This window comes from Myxine glutinosa, chromosome 2 (genome assembly GCF_964187855.1).
Source record: "Myxine glutinosa chromosome 2, kmMyxGlut1.1, whole genome shotgun sequence".
Taxonomy (NCBI): domain Eukaryota; kingdom Metazoa; phylum Chordata; class Myxini; order Myxiniformes; family Myxinidae; genus Myxine; species Myxine glutinosa.
In genome coordinates, this window is record NC_136262.1 from 135628230 (window position 1) to 135646398 (window position 18169).

At 43.6% G+C, this 18169-nt stretch overlaps 1 protein-coding gene across 9 annotated transcripts in view; it reads right to left on the reverse strand.

Annotated features, from left to right (window-relative positions):
• The window catches only part of LRRK1 (leucine rich repeat kinase 1), a 281256-nt gene that overhangs the window by 177981 nt on the left and 85106 nt on the right, over nucleotides 1–18169 (reverse strand). For all 9 annotated transcript variants that reach the window (XM_078771695.1, XM_078771694.1, XM_078771701.1 and 6 more), the window contains 3 exons: nucleotides 10268–10398; nucleotides 9934–10097; nucleotides 951–1088 (listed from right to left, as the gene is read on the reverse strand). In XM_078771695.1, coding sequence (XP_078627821.1) covers nucleotides 951–1088; nucleotides 9934–10097; nucleotides 10268–10398 — 433 coding nt within the window. The remainder of the gene's footprint in view (nucleotides 1–950; nucleotides 1089–9933; nucleotides 10098–10267; nucleotides 10399–18169) is intronic.

Sequence of the window (18169 nt, forward strand, 5' to 3'; positions counted from 1 at the left end):
TTGAACTGGGAACTTGTGGTTCAGATGGGAAGACTAGTTAATAAATAATAAACTATTTATACATGGAAATACAATAACAATTTATTTTTTCCACCTGACATTCTTTTATTAATTTGTATGTACAATAAAATATTATAGATCATGATATTGTGTTTTAGCGTGTGCTTTGCTATGTTAATAATAATTGCGTATTCAAACAACTTCCTAACATGTCCATAGACAAATACCCGTCTGACAATCCTATATATCATGGAATGTATGCGCGTACCTTTTTAGAAACCTGCACCCCTCTGACGGCCCTATATCATGGAATGTACGCGCATACCTTTTTAGAAACCTGCACCCCTCTGACGGCCCTACATGTCATGGAATGTACGCGCGTACCTTTTTAGAAACCTGCACCCCTCTGACGGCCCTACATGTCATGGAATGTACGCGCGTACCTTTTTAGAAACCTGCACCCCTCTGACGGCCCTATATATCATGGAATGTACGCGCGTACCTTTTTAGAAACCTGCACCCCTCTGACGGCCCTGTATATCATGGAATGTACGCGTGTAACTTTTTAGAAACCTGCACCCCTCTGACGGCCCTACATATCATGGAATGTACGCGTGTAACTTTTTAGAAACCTGCACCCCTATGTCGGCCCTATATATCATGGAATGTACGTGCGTACCTTTTTAGAAACCTGCACCCCTCTGACGGCCCTATATATCATGGAATGTACGTGTGTACCTTTTTAGAAACCCGCACCACTCTGACAGCCCTATATATCATGGAATGTACGTGTGTACCTTTTTAGAAACCTGCACCCCTCTGACAGCCCTATATATCATGGAATGTACGCGCGTACCTTTTTTAGAAATCTGCAGGAACCACTGTGATCAGCAATCAAACCATTGGATGCCAAGAATACCAGAAGACAACAGCAGAAGATGAGAGAGTACCTCTAACTGGAAAATGGTAGTCGGGACCTCTATGAGACAGTTGTGGCTCAAATCCAGCTGCACTAACGTCCTGGTCCAATGTAGTGCCATGTGAATTGGGACGCTCTCCAACTGGTTGTGGGATGCATTCAAATTCTCCTGAAATGACACACAGACTCTATTCAGACATGATAAGGGATTTGGTGTACACATCAACTATACATTATGTTATTGTAATGTGTACACATCAAATATACATTAAGATATTGTAATGTGTACACATCAAATATACATTATGTTATTGTAATGTGTACACATCAAATGTACATTATGTTATTGTAATGTGTACACATCAAATGTACATTATGTTATTGTAATGTGTACAGATCAAATATACATTATGTTATTGTAATGTGTACACATCAAATGTACATTATGTTATTGTAATGTGTACACACCAAATATACATTATGTTATTGTAATGTGCACACATCAAATATACATTATGTTATTGTAATGTGTACACATCAAATATACATTATGTTATTGTAATGTGCACACATCAAATATACATTATGTTATTGTAATGTGCACACATCAAATATACATTATGTTATTGTAATGTGCACACATCAAATGTACATTATGTTATTGTAATGTGTACACATCAAATACACGTTATTGTAATGTGTGCACATCAAATATACATTATGTTATTGTAATGTGTACACATCAAATATACATTATGTTATTGTAATGTGTACACATCAAATATACATTATGTTATTGTAATGTGTACACACCAAATATACATTATGTTATTGTGATGTGTGCACATCAAATATACATTATGTTATTGCAATGTGTGTGCATCAAATATGCATTATGTTATTGCAATGTGTACACTTATTTAACTCACTTTTACAGGGAACACACAAAGACAATCCTCTTGTTTTTTTGTTTTTTATTACATGGATCAAAGACAATCTTATTGGTTTTTGTTTTTTTACAAGGATACACAAGGAACTTTGGAGCAGAAGGAGGCCATTAGGCCCATCGTGCCTGCACTCCACCAACACCAGATACCACCATCAACCATCCACACACAAACTACCCATAAGTGCTGTCAATATCCCTGTAGCCCTCTATCTCCAGTTTATGGAAGTACCTAGACTTTCCTGAATCTGATGTCTACCTTCAGTAACTCTGTGCTGACTACCCCCAATTATCTCTGAAGTCAAACTAACACGTGCATCATTCCCCATTTATTAACTGAACCCTTTATTAAATAATTATTTAAATAGTTAAATAATGGTTTCATTTGTTACCCTCCAATCCTCCGGTACCTGTCCTGCCTCCAACGAGCTGTTAACAATCTCCGCTTACACCACGCTTACCTGCTCTGCCCCTTCCCTCAACACTCTTGGATACATATTTCTGTCCATGGAGCTTTATCACATCCCTTAGTTTTTCGAGCTGTTTCGTCACTTCCTCAGTCCTCTAAGCTTACTTGCATCTCTTCTCTTCTAAAAGCTCTTGCTCACCCCTTGCTCACTCTCAGCCTTTTGAAGTTCCCAAGGCTGTCCCTGTGCAAATGTAGAACCAAAAACATCGATTTAATAAACCAGACTCATCGTCACCCTCATCATCCATCAATTACCCAAATTCCCAAACTCCTCTTAATCCTTTCCTTATCTCTTATACAGGCCTTCAGAAAGTGAGAAAAGTCAAGGTGTGTGAATATTACCTTCTGAAGACCCTGTACATTTAAACAATTCCTTGCTACTGTGGTGCTGTGCACACACGACTCGATTGCCAGAGAGGTAGGCCACAACGCGTTGGTACAAACAGAGTCTTTATTAAGAGCTCGCACTTCAGCACTGGGCGGGCTCGAGCTTAGAGCCCGCATATATGTCCCGAGGCCACGCCTTGTCCCCGGGCGTGGCCGATCGGTCAAAAAAGGCGGGGCATGCGCTTTCGTTCCCCGCCTGGATGCTCGCACCACCCACTGGTGCGCGGAATTATTGTCCCTTGTGCCCGCCACACGCGCCCCCCCCCCCCCAGAATTCCCGCACACCTGAAGGGTGAGTTTGCGGGGAAGCCGGATGACCCGGCCGAAATGCCCCCTGGCGATGGGTGCAGGGCTGGGGGGGGTAGCGGGACGGCGAGTCTGGGAGGTGCCGGGGGTCCGACCGCCGGGGGGCGGCCTCGATGCGGAGGCAGAGCTGCTTGCGGGGGGTGGTCCAGATCGAGGTGGGCCGGCTTGAGGCGGTCCACGGAGATGCGATCCGCGGCACCGCCGATGTCGATGGTGAAATATTTGTCCCCGGTCTCCAGCACGCGGAAGGGCCCGTCATACGGGGCCGAAGACCAGCTTCGCCGAGGACGCGCGCAGGTCGTCCTTGGGCGCCGTCCTGAGGCCCAGCAGGACCCAGGGGAGCCTGTCGGCCCAGCTGCCGTCGCGGAGGCTGGCCCGGAGCGCGGCCTTCATTGAGCGATGAAAGCGCTCGCACAGGCCATTGGCCTGGGGGTGGTAGGCCGTGGTGCGGTGTAGCTTCACGCCGAGCCCTTGTGCCACCGCGGCCCAGAGCTCTGAGGTGAACTGGGGGCCGCGGTCAGACGAGATGCCCGAGGGGGCACCGAACCGGGCAACCCAAGTGGCGATGAAGGCTTGCGCCACATCAGCCGCAGACGTCGCCGCCAATGGGACGGCCTCCGGCCACCGTGTGGTGCGGTCCACCATGGTGAGGAGGTGGGTGAGCCCCCGCGAGGGGGGCAGAGGTCCCACTAGGTCGACGTGCACGTGGTCGAACCCACGCTCGGGCACCGCAAATGGGGCCAACGGGGCCTGGGTGTGGCGGTGGACCTTTGCGCGCTGGAAACTGCCCGCCACACTACCATGTTTAATATTCTTGTCTCTGTCCCTTTTATAGTCTCTTATAGCCTGCCAGATCCTACCGTTTTCCTGATGCTATCACACCTATGAACACTGTACCCTATAATTGCCATATTGTAGATTATTGCAATAATTACACCTGTTACCACCTATCATGTCCATGAAACACTGAACATGTATATTATCTGAGGAGATCTGCCATTGCCAGACATGGGCTGAAGGCGGCCATGTTCCACGATGGGATAGTGTCAGCATCTTGGGTGAGACCCCCAGTAAAGCCAGAAGACAGATTCTGGAGGCATGGCATGTGGACGAAGCCATGACACCACTCATGTAGGTGGTAGGTGAGTTGCTACGAGCATTTGGCCACTCATGCGGGATACTCCATTGTGTCGGCAACCCATGTTACCCAGTTTGGAATTGCATGGAGTTACAGTGTTACATCATAATCAATCACACACATATCGCCTACCCCCTCTCACCTTCCTCCCTTTTCGAAAACAATCACAATCTTTCCTTCTGTATCCATCTTGTCCACCTCATGCATCGATCCCTACTTGCCCCCCATTCCTCCCCACACCCATTGTTTATCCGCCATCCCCTGTCTTGGCCTTCGGCTCTGCTGTTGGTGTTTCCTCTCTCCCTCTCTGTTGTTCATTTTGTCCTGTTGCATCCTGATCCATTCAGTGTACTCCTACTATCTCTTCCATGAGCCTCAACTATGTTTACAAAAGTAAATAAATAAAAACCCGGCTATTGCTGTGTCCCCTCTATTTTTCTTCTGTTCTTTTGAAGCTGTTACCTCCTGATCCATTCTGTGTTTTATCTCCTCCACGAGTCTCGACATGTACACAAAAAAACAACAACAAAAACCCACAACGCATTCTCAGCTGCTACACTGCTGAGTGCAGCATCAATCCGGTGACGTAGGCTTTGGAAACCTCGTATTGGCGAATTGTGAGCCCACCCTTCAGGGAAGGTAATCAATCCATCCTTGGCCAAATTCCAATTCCTGTCCTCGTGTACAGTCTCCATCAATGGACCAAATCAAATTGGATTCCAGTGCAAAATACACTTACTTAATAATGAAATAATAAACTAATAAATACTTGTGTGTCATCCAATTAATACATCAAAAGTCATGAAAAACACACACAAAAACACACATATATATATATATATATATATATATCTGTATATGTCACTATCTGGATCTTGTAAAATTTGAACTCCAAAAAGAGGAAAATATTACAACCGCTGGAAACATTTTGTACATAATGTGCTGAAAATTATCTTTGCCAGCCACTATCATGAGCACATGAGGCCTAAAACAAAACCGATGAATGTTCGTGCTGAATTCTGACGAATTGCCCATAAATAGACATCACCAGAAATTTAGATCAGCGTGTACAGGAAGTCCTTAACTTGGGCCATGTTTTTACCTTGGAGCCGAATTTGAAGATAAACCTGACATTGGTGCTTGACTGAAATAATTAATTATCCTGGTCACACTGACTGTCTGACTTCTGTTGTGGCAAGGCCTGAATAGCTCACGATGGAGCTTAACTAGCTACGTCATCCACAAATGTGACATCACAAACAACATGTCATAGTACATCATGGTGTTGTTGTCGTTGTTGTTATTGTTGTTGTTCCTTTTTGGCAAGATGCCATTTTGTTTGCTTGGAGAGGCTGTTTTCAAAATCCGAGGATACCTGTTCCAGAATTGTCTTGTTTAACAGTTTTTGTTCATTGTTACCCTCGCCTGAGGAGAGGGTATTGATTGCATTTGAGTCTGTTTGTCTGTCTGTCTGTTTGCTTGTCTGTTTGTCTGTTTGTTTGTCTGTTTGTCTGCACAGAATAAATATGATTTTCTCTGCAACCGTTGGTCCGATTGACAGGAAATTTTCACCATAGGTGCAACTCCACCTGTATAATTTTTCAATGATAATTATGACGTCATGGGTCACGTGGTTCAGCCGCCATCTTGGAAAAACCGAAAAACTTTGCACCTCTGTATCTCCGAAAAGGCTGAATAGAAAAAATTAAGACGTGGCTTATTGTAAAGAAGTCTCCAGGGGGAATAAAAGATGTTAATGAGGATGTCATAGGTGCCTCCATTATGACGTCATAATTCGACAAGTACAAAACTTCATCCGATCAAGATGAAATTTCTTGAGCGTCATGTAGGCATAAATTGGTGGAGAAAAAAAAATGACGTCATCGGCCACGTGGTTCGGCCGCCATATTTGTTTTAATACAAAAGCTTTAAAAACCACTGAAAATACATCCTGGCGAGGGTTTGCAATCTCTGCTCTTTTTCTTGTTGGTTGATGCAATACACTTGCGTGTCTTGTCGTGTGCCTTTCCGTGTGTTCTTGTGCGGGGCCACGTTTGTTGTTTCTATTGACATGGATGTGTTTCTGGCTACCTGGCTGTCATCACTGTGGACCAATTTGAATGTAAGTACTGTAACACAGTATGGTAAAATAGTTACTGCAACAACCCCATTTTCTTGAAGAGACACCAGTTTGCTATCCGTGAGTGCTTCAATTACCTTGTGTGAGATGACATTCTCTACATCAATTCTGCTTAAAACAAAACTAAGAAACAGAATTGCTTAACTGGATTAGTAAAGTAAGCTGAGAATTGTAGTTTGTCGGTAACTTAAAGATGATTTCTTTCATTTGGTGATTCAAAAACAATGTTCAGATTTCTCATTGGTTTTATATCAAAAAGGTTTGCTCCCTTATATCAAAAATCTTTCATTGTATTTCAGCACAAGATCTGCCAGCAACCCTCTGATGGTTAAACTGCCGAAATCTCGGCTCTCTGCTCACCTTCACTCTTTCATTCCTCTTTTCTCCCGCCTCTGGAACAAACTCCCTCACTCCCTTCAATCCCACTCCTCCCTCCAGGTCTTTAAAACAGCTGTTCACCACCATCTCTTATCTTCCCCCATCCAAAACCTTGATCTTTTCTACCCCCGCTAATTCACCCCAGATCCACCTTGTTTGAAATTCCAACTTCTTTCCTGGAAGTCCTGGCAGTGTCCATATGTTTTATACCTCTCCCACCCCACCTCCCCTTCCCATGCCCCCCCTTCCCATGCCCCCCCCCCAAAGCCCTCTCCCTCTCACAGATCTCTCGATGTCTCCATGTCTCTCGGTCCCTGCTCTCAAATGTTGTGTTTGTGTCCTTTGTGTCCTTCCCCCTCTCTCCCCATCTTGTCTACCGCTCCCGATGTTATATGTTTTATGTGTCGGTTTGTCTTTCTGTGTGATTAATGTTCACTCTTTGTCTTTCACGAGCCTCGATCTTGTATACAACAACAAAAAAAAAAAAAAAAGTTCCAAAATCATAGTCAAACTAGAACGGTGGAGCGCACACCTCCACCAGGTTAAACAGTTTACGTTTTGTATCCACCGGTAGGCTGGATCTGGATTCGGACCTGAATTTAAATCTGATCAGCTTGTTATTGTCACCAAACCAACTCATCCACCAAGTTTTGGCATAATCCAACTTCAACGTTTTGAAATAGTGTGCGATATTTTCTTTTTCGCCCCATCTCTCAATGTTGAAGAATCACTTTAAAATGATAGTATCCAGATCGTCACCAAAATCTAATCAATTCATCCTTGTTGCACACCCAACCTCAACTCCACATTAATCTGAATCCATCAATACATTTTTGAGATGTCCTGCTGACAGACAACGAAACAGACAGACAAAACGGTTAAACAGACAAACAAAGATACAGGGGTGAAAACATAACCTCCATCCACCTTTGGTAATCATCTCTCAATGTTGGGCACATCTCTCAATGTTGGCCCTATCTCTCAATGTTGGCCCTATCTCTCAATGTTGGCCCCATCTCTCAATGTTGGCCCCATCTCTCAATGTTGGCCCCATCTCTCAATGTTGGCCCCATCTCTCAATGTTGGCCCCATCTCTCAATGTTGGCCCCATCTCTCAATGTTGGCCCCATCTCTCAATGTTGGCCCCATCTCTCAATGTTGGCCCCATCTCTCAATGTTGGCCACATCTCTCAATGTTGGCCACATCTCTCAATGTTGGCCCTATCTCTCAATGTTGGCCCCATCTCTCAATGTTGGCCCCATCTCTCAATGTTGGCCCCATCTCTCAATGTTGGCCCCATCTCTCAATGTTGGCCCCATCTCTCAATGTTGGCCTCATCTCTCAATTTTGGCCTCATCTCTCAATGTTGGCCCCATCTCTCAATGTTGGCCCCATCTCTCAATGTTGGCCCCATCTCTCAATGTTGGCCCCATCTCTCAATGTTGGCCCCATCTCTCAATGTTGGCCCCATCTCTCAATATTGGCTTCAGCTCTCAATGTTGGCCCCATCTCTCAATGTTGGCCACATCTCTCAATGTTGGCCACATCTCTCAATGTTGGTCTCATCTCTCAATGTTGGCCACATTTCTCAATGTTGGCCCCATTTCTCAATGTTGGTCCCATTTCTCAATGTTGGTCCCATCTCTCGATGTTGGCCCCATCTCTCAATGTTGGCCCCATCTCTCAATGTTGGCCTCATCTCTCAATGTTGGTCTCATTTGTCAATGTTGGCCCCATCTCTCAATGTTGGCCACATCTCTCAATGTTGGCCCCATCTCTCAATGTTGGCCCCATCTCTCAATGTTGGCCACATCTCTCAATGTTGGCCACATCTCTCAATGTTGGCCACATCTCTCAATGTTGGCCTCATCTCTCAATGTTGGCCTCATCTCTCAATGTTGGCCCCATCTCTCAATGTTGGCCACATCTCTCAATGTTGGCCACATCTCTCAATGTTGGCCCCATCTCTCAATGTTGGCCACATCTCTCAATGTTGGTCCCATCTCTCAATGTTGGCCACATCTCTCAATGTTGAAGAATCACTTAAAAAATGATTATATCCGGATCCGGATCCAGATCTTCACCAAAACCTAATCAATTCATCCTTGTCGCACACCCAACCTCAACTCCACATTTAGTCCGAATCCATCCATACATTTTTGAGCTGTCCTGCTGAAAGACAGAGATACAGACAGACAAAACGGTTAAACAGACACACAAACATACAGGGGTGAAAACATAACCTCCGTGAACCTTCGGTAATGTTTAAAAAACATTAATCTTTAAATGTAGGAATGAAAAACCATTGATTGTTTTTCATCTTTAGCTGCCCTTTGCTGGTGTAAAGAATGTCAGTATTAGGCCACACAGCTCTTACTAGTGCGACTGTTGCATTTCAATTTGAAATTATTGCATTTTTAACACAGAGTGGCCTTGTGGTTTGAGCATCTTCTCCGATTGTGGTAGGAAGTCTGGAAGGTCAGCAGTTCGATTTTGACCCTGGTGCCTGGTAGGGTCATACGACAAACTTTTTAAATGATGCTGATTTCCCGCTTGATGTTCAGCATTTATTTAGAGGATACAGCGTGGATGAACTGCATGGCCTAGCATTCCATTGGGGATAAACGTAGATAAACTTTGCATTGCCCCACTGACTGGGGAGAGAAAAATATGGCGTAGCCGACACCAAGGTAAGTTACGGTAAGTTCCGCAATTTCCCCCAAGATCACTGGCAGTGTTTGTCTGATATTTAAATAAGTCAAGTCCAGTGTTGTCTTGTGTCTCTGTCTGGATGTGGGTCCATGGCACAGTAAGTCTGAGGATGAAGAAGCCGCTGAAACTAGACTGTTTCCCAAGTAAATCTGACTTTTTGACCTTTCTTTCCCTTTGGCTGTGCTAGAATTTCCTTCAATGTGACTGATGAGCTCAGTTTTTGGTAGGAAAAAATTAAATAGTTACCCCTGGGTGAAAAAGCAAAGTACTATGGGAAAAAGTAGGATGGGGGTGCGGCAGATGGTAGGCCCACAGTAAAATGAAGGAGGGGACGAAGGCCTTCAGGGAGCATCCCCAATGGCATTAACAGTACAATCTGGGATCTCGCTCGCATTGTAACAGCAAAATGTTGATGCGACACACTGCAGATAGGATTACAAGGAACAAATATCTAAAAGGTAACCTTAACAACTTGCCAAAAAACCAAAATAAAGCAAAGCCGAGCGAAGGATAGCGATTTAAATGAATCAACCATACCATAGGGCAAGTCCAGGCAGGAGGCAAGCTGATGAGAAGGTTGTGAGTGAGGTTGAGTGAGTGCAGCCCATTCAATAAGTGCAGCACTTCAACACTTAGATCCTCGAGCTGATTGTGCGAGAGGTCCAGACAAGCAAGTCTCCGCAGTTTCACCTTGTTCCAGGCTGTGAACAGCACCGACACACTCTGTTAGTCAAAGATCTCTGACCGGGCCGAATGATCAGTCTTGGACAATAATTTCAGACTCGGTGCCCTCATCAGCCGGAGAAAATGAGCGATGCAAAGCTCATGCAAGCCAAGGTGGAAGTGCCGGAAGAGAATAAATGAAACGTACATGCCAACTCTTCTGTTCCAAACTCTGAGAGGAGGTTATATGATGCGTTAAGATTCTGCAACCACTGAAGTGAAAATAAAGCAGGTGGAAGACTGACCAGAATGTTGTGAGACAAGTCAATCTCCTCAAGCCTGGAAAAAAGACATTGGTATATATATATATCAAGGACGAGGTAATTGGAGTGAAATGACATATTTATTACATGACACAAATTAGACAAAAACTAGAACGGCACTCTTGGACGTCGTGACGTCGACCGATATGCCTCGCCCCACGTTATTACATCATTATACATACTTGTAACAAGTTTGATTTAAATCCCTTCAGATGATCTCAAGTATCACAGTTTTACATGACATGAACTCTGACCTTTGACCTCTTGATGCCAAAAACTAATCAGTTCATCTTTGTATCGTAATATATACTTATTCTAAGTTTGGTCAAAATCTAATCACAAGTTGACAAGTTACCGCAGTGACAGAATGTTTACCTAACGGGACTTTGACCTTTGACCTTGTGACCCCATAATATAATCCATTCATCTTTGAATCATTATACATACTTGTATCAAGTTTGATTTAAATCCCTTCAGATGATCTCAAGAATCACATTTTACCTGACATGACCTCTGACCTTTGACCTCTTGATGCCAAAAACTAATCAGTTCATCTTTGTATCGTAATATATACTTATTCTAAGTTTGGTCAAAATCCAATCACAAGTTAACAAGTTACCACAGTAACAGAATGTTTATCTAATGGGTCTTCTGACCTTTGACCTTTGACCTTCTGACCCCATAATATAAACCGTTCATCTTTGAATCATTATACATACTTTTTTGTATACTGAATCGAGGCTCGTGAAAGAGCTAACATTTATATCACAAACAAATCAACCAGACAAACAAAATATATAAAAAGAGGGAGCGGAACACAAGATGGGGAGAGAAGGGGAAGCACACAAACACAACATTCGAGAGCAGGGAGATGTGTGGGAGGGAGAGGGCTTGGGGGGAGGAGGCGTGGGAAGGGGGGGGGGTGGGAGAAGTATAAACACAAGGACACCAAGGACTTCCAGGACAGAAGTTGGTATTTCAAAAAAGTGGATTTGGGGTGAAATTAGCGGGGGTAGAAAAGATCAAGGTTTTGGATGGGGGAAGATAAGAGATGGTGGTGAACAGCTGTTTTAAAGACCTGGAGGGTGGAGTGGGATTGCAGAGAGTGAGGGAGTTTGTTCCAGAGGTGGGAGAAAAAAGGAATGAAGGAGTGAAGGTGAGCAGAGAGTCTTGATTTTGGCAGTTTAAGTGTTTAACCATAAGAAGGTGTGCAGGCAGATCTTGTGCGACCTGTAGGAATATTTGGGGGACAGAGCCCAGAGAGAGCTGGGGGGCAAGGCCAGAGAGGAGTCGGTAGAAGATGGAAAGACCACCAACCTGCCTGCGGTGAGTGAGTGAGAGGCCCTTGGAGTTAGCTTCATCGCGGGAGATTCCAATGATTCTGAACGCTTTGGTTTCAACAGCGTGAAGACGAGCTAGGTGTGAGGCAGGACTTGTATCAAGTACTTGTATCAAGTTTGTATCAAGTTTGATTTAAATCCAACGTTTTTCTCAAGTATAACAGTTTGACATGACATGACCTCTGACCTTTGACCTTTGACCTCTTGATGCCAAAAACTAATCAGTTCATCTTTGCATCGTAATATATACTTATTCCAACTTTGGTCAACATCCAATCACAAGTTGACAAGTTACCGCAGTAACAGAATGTTTACCTAATGGGACTTCTGACTTTTGACCTTTGACCTTCTGAGCCCATAATATAATCCGTTCATCTTTGAATCATTATACATACTTGTATCAAGTTTGATTTAAATCCATTAAGTTTTTCTCAACTATCACAGTTTTACATGACATGACCTCTGACCTTTGACCTCGATGTCAAAAACGAATCAGTTCATCTTTGTATCGTAATATATACTTATTCCAAATTTGGTCAAAATCCAATCACAAGTTAACAAGTTACCGCAGTAACAGAATTTTTACCTGACGGGACCTCTGACCTTTGACCTTTGACCTTCTGACCCCATAATATAATCAGTTCATCTTTGAATCATTATACATACTTGTATCTATTTTGATTTTGATCATTTCAGCCATTCATAAATTATCTCGGTAACGAAAACCTTTCATGGACGGACGGACGGACAGCCGGACGGACAACCCTAAAACATAACGCCCCCGGGACTTTGTCTGCGGAGGCTTAAAAATTGCCGAGTAGCACTAGCAGGCTCAGTGGTGCCTTGATTAGAGAACATACTTCGCCTTTGGAAGGTGAGTCGTTCGAACCCCAGCTGAGCTCTACTAAAGGCATTTAAAATGGATACGTGCTGCTTCCTTGCTTGATGTCCAGAATTTTAAAAAAGGATGGAGCACGGACAAACAATGCTGGGAGGACAATGGCAGCCATTGTGCAGTCCTCACAGGCTGAATGGCCTCCTCCTGTATTGAAGTTCCTTGTAAGGGAACTCATATTAATCAGGGTAGGGCTCTTTATGTAGTCCTATCCAACCCCATTGATCTATCGGCTTACATATATTTCATGTACTAATCCCATTGTTATCATTAAATTAACATCAACATCCCTTTATAATCAACTTATCATCCCACAATCTACAAAAAGGGAATTTAGTCAGGGTAACAGCTTACAATGGCCTAGTCTTTTCACGATACACCGTGGGACAGCAAGCTTTACATCCACATCTGAAAGACGAATGCAATGAATGAATTGGTGTTGCACCAGAACAGCAGTTTTTAGCTCAGCTGGAACGAAATTCCGGGGAGCTTGTGCGATGGCGCATCGTCCGTCCGTCAGTCCGTCAGTCAGTCCGTCAGTCAGTCCATCAGTCAGTCCGTCAGTCAGTCCGTCCGTCAGTCCGTCAGTCAATAAACACTTGCAACTTCTTCTCCGAAGCCGCTGATGGGATTGTGACCAAACTTGGCACAAATAATATTTGGTACGTTTGCAACTCAAGTTTGTTGGCGGCATGAAAAAAAATCGGGGATTAAGGGGGTCTACCGGGGTCAAAGTGGATTCAGGTTTGACGCCCACAAATAGGTATTTGCTTTCTTCTCAGAAACTACACACACTATTTAGATTAAACTTGACCACAACCTTCATCCAATGTACCAATGTGATGTACCAATGTTTGTTCATGACATTAGAAAAATTGAGGGGGGGGGGCGAGGGGGGAGGGTTCCCCCCAAAATATGTATCGTTTTGTTTATTTGTTTACAGTCGTATGATTGCGATTATACGAGTATACTCCCATACACGTCGTATACCCCCATGCTGAAGGTGGTGGAAGAAGAAATACGGGCAAGGGGGTTAACAAGGGGAGATGTAGAAAATAGGGGAAAATGGAGAAGATTGTCATGGGGACCACAAGGCTAACCCCCACTCGAGCAGGGAAAATGGCCTTAAAATGCCTGTTGTTGTTAAAGTCGTATGATTGTGTTAGTATGATTGTACATGCTGCCCTGTCTTCCAGCAACCATTGAAATTCGTTAAATACACCATGATAATGTTTAAAATACGTTTAGTCAGTGTAGTAAACCGTTTTATTCTACCAGCTGAGCGCCCAGGGGTATTGCTCCTATTTTTCTTTGTTGAATTGGAAATCAAATCCAGACGAGACAGACAGTTCAGTGGCAAGCAAGTTGTTGAGTAAAACTTCTACATCTTTGTGTACGTATTAAAAAGATCACCCCAGGCATATTAGTGTGGATATTGGAAAGCCTCTCGACAAGACAAGGACCACGTGTTTTCTCACAATGTAATGGAAAAACAAATAGTGCATTGGAGTCATCAGAAGGAACCCGAATAAGTAAAGACCACAGATGGAGTCATCAGCACGAACCAGAAGAAGTAGAGAGCAAAGATGCAGTCATCAGGAGGAACCAGAAGAAGTAGAGAGCAAAGATGGAGTCATCAGGAGGAACCAGAAGAAGTAGAGAGCAAAGATGGAGTCATCAGGAGGAACCAGAAGAAGTAGAGAGCAAAGATGGAGTCATCAGGAGGAACCAGAAGAAGTAGAGAGCAAAGCGGGAGTCATCAGGAGGAACCAGAAGAAGTAGAGAGCAAAGATGGAGTCATCAGGAGGAAACAGAAGAAGTAGAGAGCAAAGATGGAGTCATCAGGAGGAACCAGAAGTAGTAGAGAGCAAAGATGGAGTCATCAGGAGGAACCTGGATAGGATTCGTGTTTCAGCCGCTACTCCTCTACCCTCAAACCAATCCAGGCGCAGCCAAGTGAACCTTCCAGGAAAATATCCAAAATAATTTCATTTCTCCTCGACAGGTAGGTAAAGAAAGAGAGAAATAAAGAAGAAACAAGAATTAGAATGAATAGAGAGAAAAATAAAGAAGAAGCAACAATTAGAACGAATAGAGAGAAAAATAAAGAAGAACATAGAATTAGAATGAATAGAGAGAAAAATAGAGAAGAAGCTAGAATTAGAATGAATGCAACATGCATTTTAAGGCCATTTTCCCTGCTAGAGCGGGGGTCAGCCTTGCGGTCCCCATGACAATCTTCTCCATTTTGCCCTATTTTCTGCATATCTCCTTGTTAACCCCCTTGCCCGCATTTCTTCTTCCACCATCTTTAGCCAAGTCTTTCTCGGTCTTCCCCGTCCTCTACTTCCTTCTACATTCATTTCCATCACTCTTCTCAACCAGTCACTTTCATCCTTCCTCAACACATGACCAAACCATCTCAACCTGTTCCTCTTCACAGCATCAATCACAGGCTCTATTCCCATCATCTTTCGCAATTCATCATTTGTCTTCCTCTCTCTCAACGATACTCCACACATCCATCGAACCATTCGCATTTCCACCCTTTCCAGCCTTCGTTGCTGCTCTACGTTCATTACCCATGTCTCGCTCCCATAAATCATAACACTTCTCACACATGCAGCATACACCTTTCCCTTCAGCTTCAGCGACACTCTACTCCTCATCAGCATGCCACTCAGTTCCCGAAACTTCTTCCATGCACATCTCACTCGAGCAACCGTTGCCGAGTCTGATCCACCTTCTCCATTCAGCATGTCTCCGAGGTAGCAAAATGTTTTCACACCTTCCAGCTTCACGCCGTCTCCAAGATCCAACTCAACATTTCCTCCATCTGCAGCTCCCTCTGTGCACACCTTACATTTGAATGTAGCTGCCACACTGGTAAATGACCCTCTCAGACCACTACATTTTTGATGAAACCACTCAGCGCACATTGTTCATTGAATGGAGTTCACTCCGACACCCTTCCTGCACACAGCACACGGCCACTTCCCAGTTCTTTCCACCTCACCACATGCTTTACCACTTGCCATCACGTTCGTCTTTCCGATATTCACTTTCAGACCTTTTGTCTCCATACCTTCCTTCCACTTGTTCATCTTTTCCTTCAGTCCATCCATATCCATACTTTCCGCAATCAACACCAGATCATCTGCATACAACAACTCCCACGGTAAACCCTCCTTTACGTTCTGAGCCAGCACCTCCATCACAGCTACAAATAGTAGTGGACTTAGTACCGACCCCTGATGCACTCCCACCTTCACCTCAAACTCACCACTGTTCCCCATCCTTCATCCTTACAGCTGTGCGCGCTCTTTTGTACATTGCCATCACTACTCTGATCAACCATTCCTCCACCCCTAACTTCCTCAATGGCCATGTCAATACTTTGCGTGGAACCCTATCGAATGCTTTCTCCAGATCAACAAACCCAAAAAACAACTTCCTCTTATCCATGTACTTCTCCTGCAACTGCCTCACAATGAAAAGCGCATCTGTCGTTCCTCTTCCTGGCATAAATCCAAACTGCATTTCGTCGATCTTCACTTTCTTCCTTATCCTCCTCTCCAACACCCTTTCCAATACCTTCATTCCATGCTCCAATAACTTTATCGCTCGGTACGAGCCACCCTCCAGAGGGTCACCTTTCCCCTTGTATAGAGGGACGAGGGTACTCAGTTCCCAAACCACTGGAATGCGGCCTTCTTTCACCACCAGATTACAGATCTCTGTCATTCTCTTCACACCCCTTCCTGCTGCCTTCAACATATCCCCCACAACTCCCGTCGACCCTCCCGCTTTTCCACTCTTCATTGCTTTTATCGCTTTTTCAACTTCCTTCTCAGTTATCTTCTCTGCCGGTCGTAAAACTGGGTTACTCTCGATGTTGCCATCCCATTCATTCTCTGTATTCAACAGCATTTCCATATATCTTTTCCATCTTCCTTTAATTCCATCTGGGTCGACAACGATTTGTCCCACTTCATCCTTCAAGCAACTCACCCCCATCACATCACACCTCTCTTTTGCTATGTGCTTTGCAATCCTGAATACTGCTTTCTGACCCTCTTCCGAATCTAGAATTAGAATGAATAGAGAGAAAAATAAAGAAGAAGCAACAATTAGAACGAATAGAGAGAAAAATAAAGAAGAAGCAACAATTAGAATGAATAGAGAGAAAAATAAAGAAGAAGCTAGAATTAGAATGAATAGAGAGAAAAATAAAGAAGAAGCTACAATTAGAATGAATAGAGAGAAAAATAAAGAAGAAGCTAGAATTAGAATGAATAGAGAGAAAAATAAAGAAGCTACAATTAGAATGAATAGAGAGAAATATGAAAAAGGCTAAAGACGTGAAAGAAACAAAGATGTTGGGAAGAACTCAGATAGATAGATTTCAGCAGTTCTTCCTCAGGCAAAAAACGCAGCAACAGTTACAAGCTTCCAGAGGTCCATCAGAGCAGAATCCACACAGCATCAGGATATGGTACAATCGTAATGAAATGGAAAACCAAATACTGCATTGGAGTCATCAGAAGGAACCAGAAGAAGTAATCTCAACATCTTTTGGATGTCTTTGTAAACCTCAGCACGTTTGAGCCTGCGGAGTAACTACTGGAATCTGTCACTCTACGTTCTTCCAGACATCTTTGTCCATTTCACATTTGTTTCTACTTTTCCACACATTTGTCTTTATTCATTCTAATTCCAGACACATTCCAGACACACCACACTTCCAGACAATTCATTCATGTATTCATTCTAATTCTTGCTTTTTCTTTTCTTTTATCTCTTTTACTCATTATTTCTCTTTACCTACCTGTTGAGGAGAAGTGAATTATTTTGGAGATTTTTCTGGAAGGTTCACTTGGCTTCGCCTGAATGGGTTTGGAGGGTCGTGTAGTAGCGGCTGAAACACGAATCCTATGCAGGTTCCTCCTGATGACTCCATATTTGCTCCATACTTATTGAGGTTCCTTCTGATGACTCCATATTTGCTCCATACTTATTGAGGTTCCTTCTGATGACTCCGTCTTTGCTCTTTACTTATTGAGGTTCCTTCTTATGACTCCATATTTGCTCCATACTTATTGAGGTTCCTTCTGATGACTCCGTCTTTGCTCTTTACTTATTGCGGTTCCTCCTGATGACTCCATATTTGCTCCATACTTATTGAGGTTCCTTCTAATGACTCCGTCTTTGCTCTTTACTTATTGAGGTTCCTTCTTATGACTCCATCTTTGCTCTTTACTTATTCAGGTTCCTCCTGATGACTCCATCTTTGTTCTTTACTTGTTCAAGTTCCTCCTGATGACTCCATCTTTGCTATTTACTTATTCGGGCTCCTTCTGATGACTCCATCTTTGTTCTTTACTTATTGAGGTTCCTTCTTTACTTATTCGGGCTCCTTCTGATGACTCCATCTTTGCTATTTACTTATCCAGGTTCCTCCTGATGACTCCATCTTTGCTCTTTACATGTACGGGTTCCTCCTGATGACTCCATCTTTGCTATTTACTTATTCGGGCTCCTTCTGATGACTC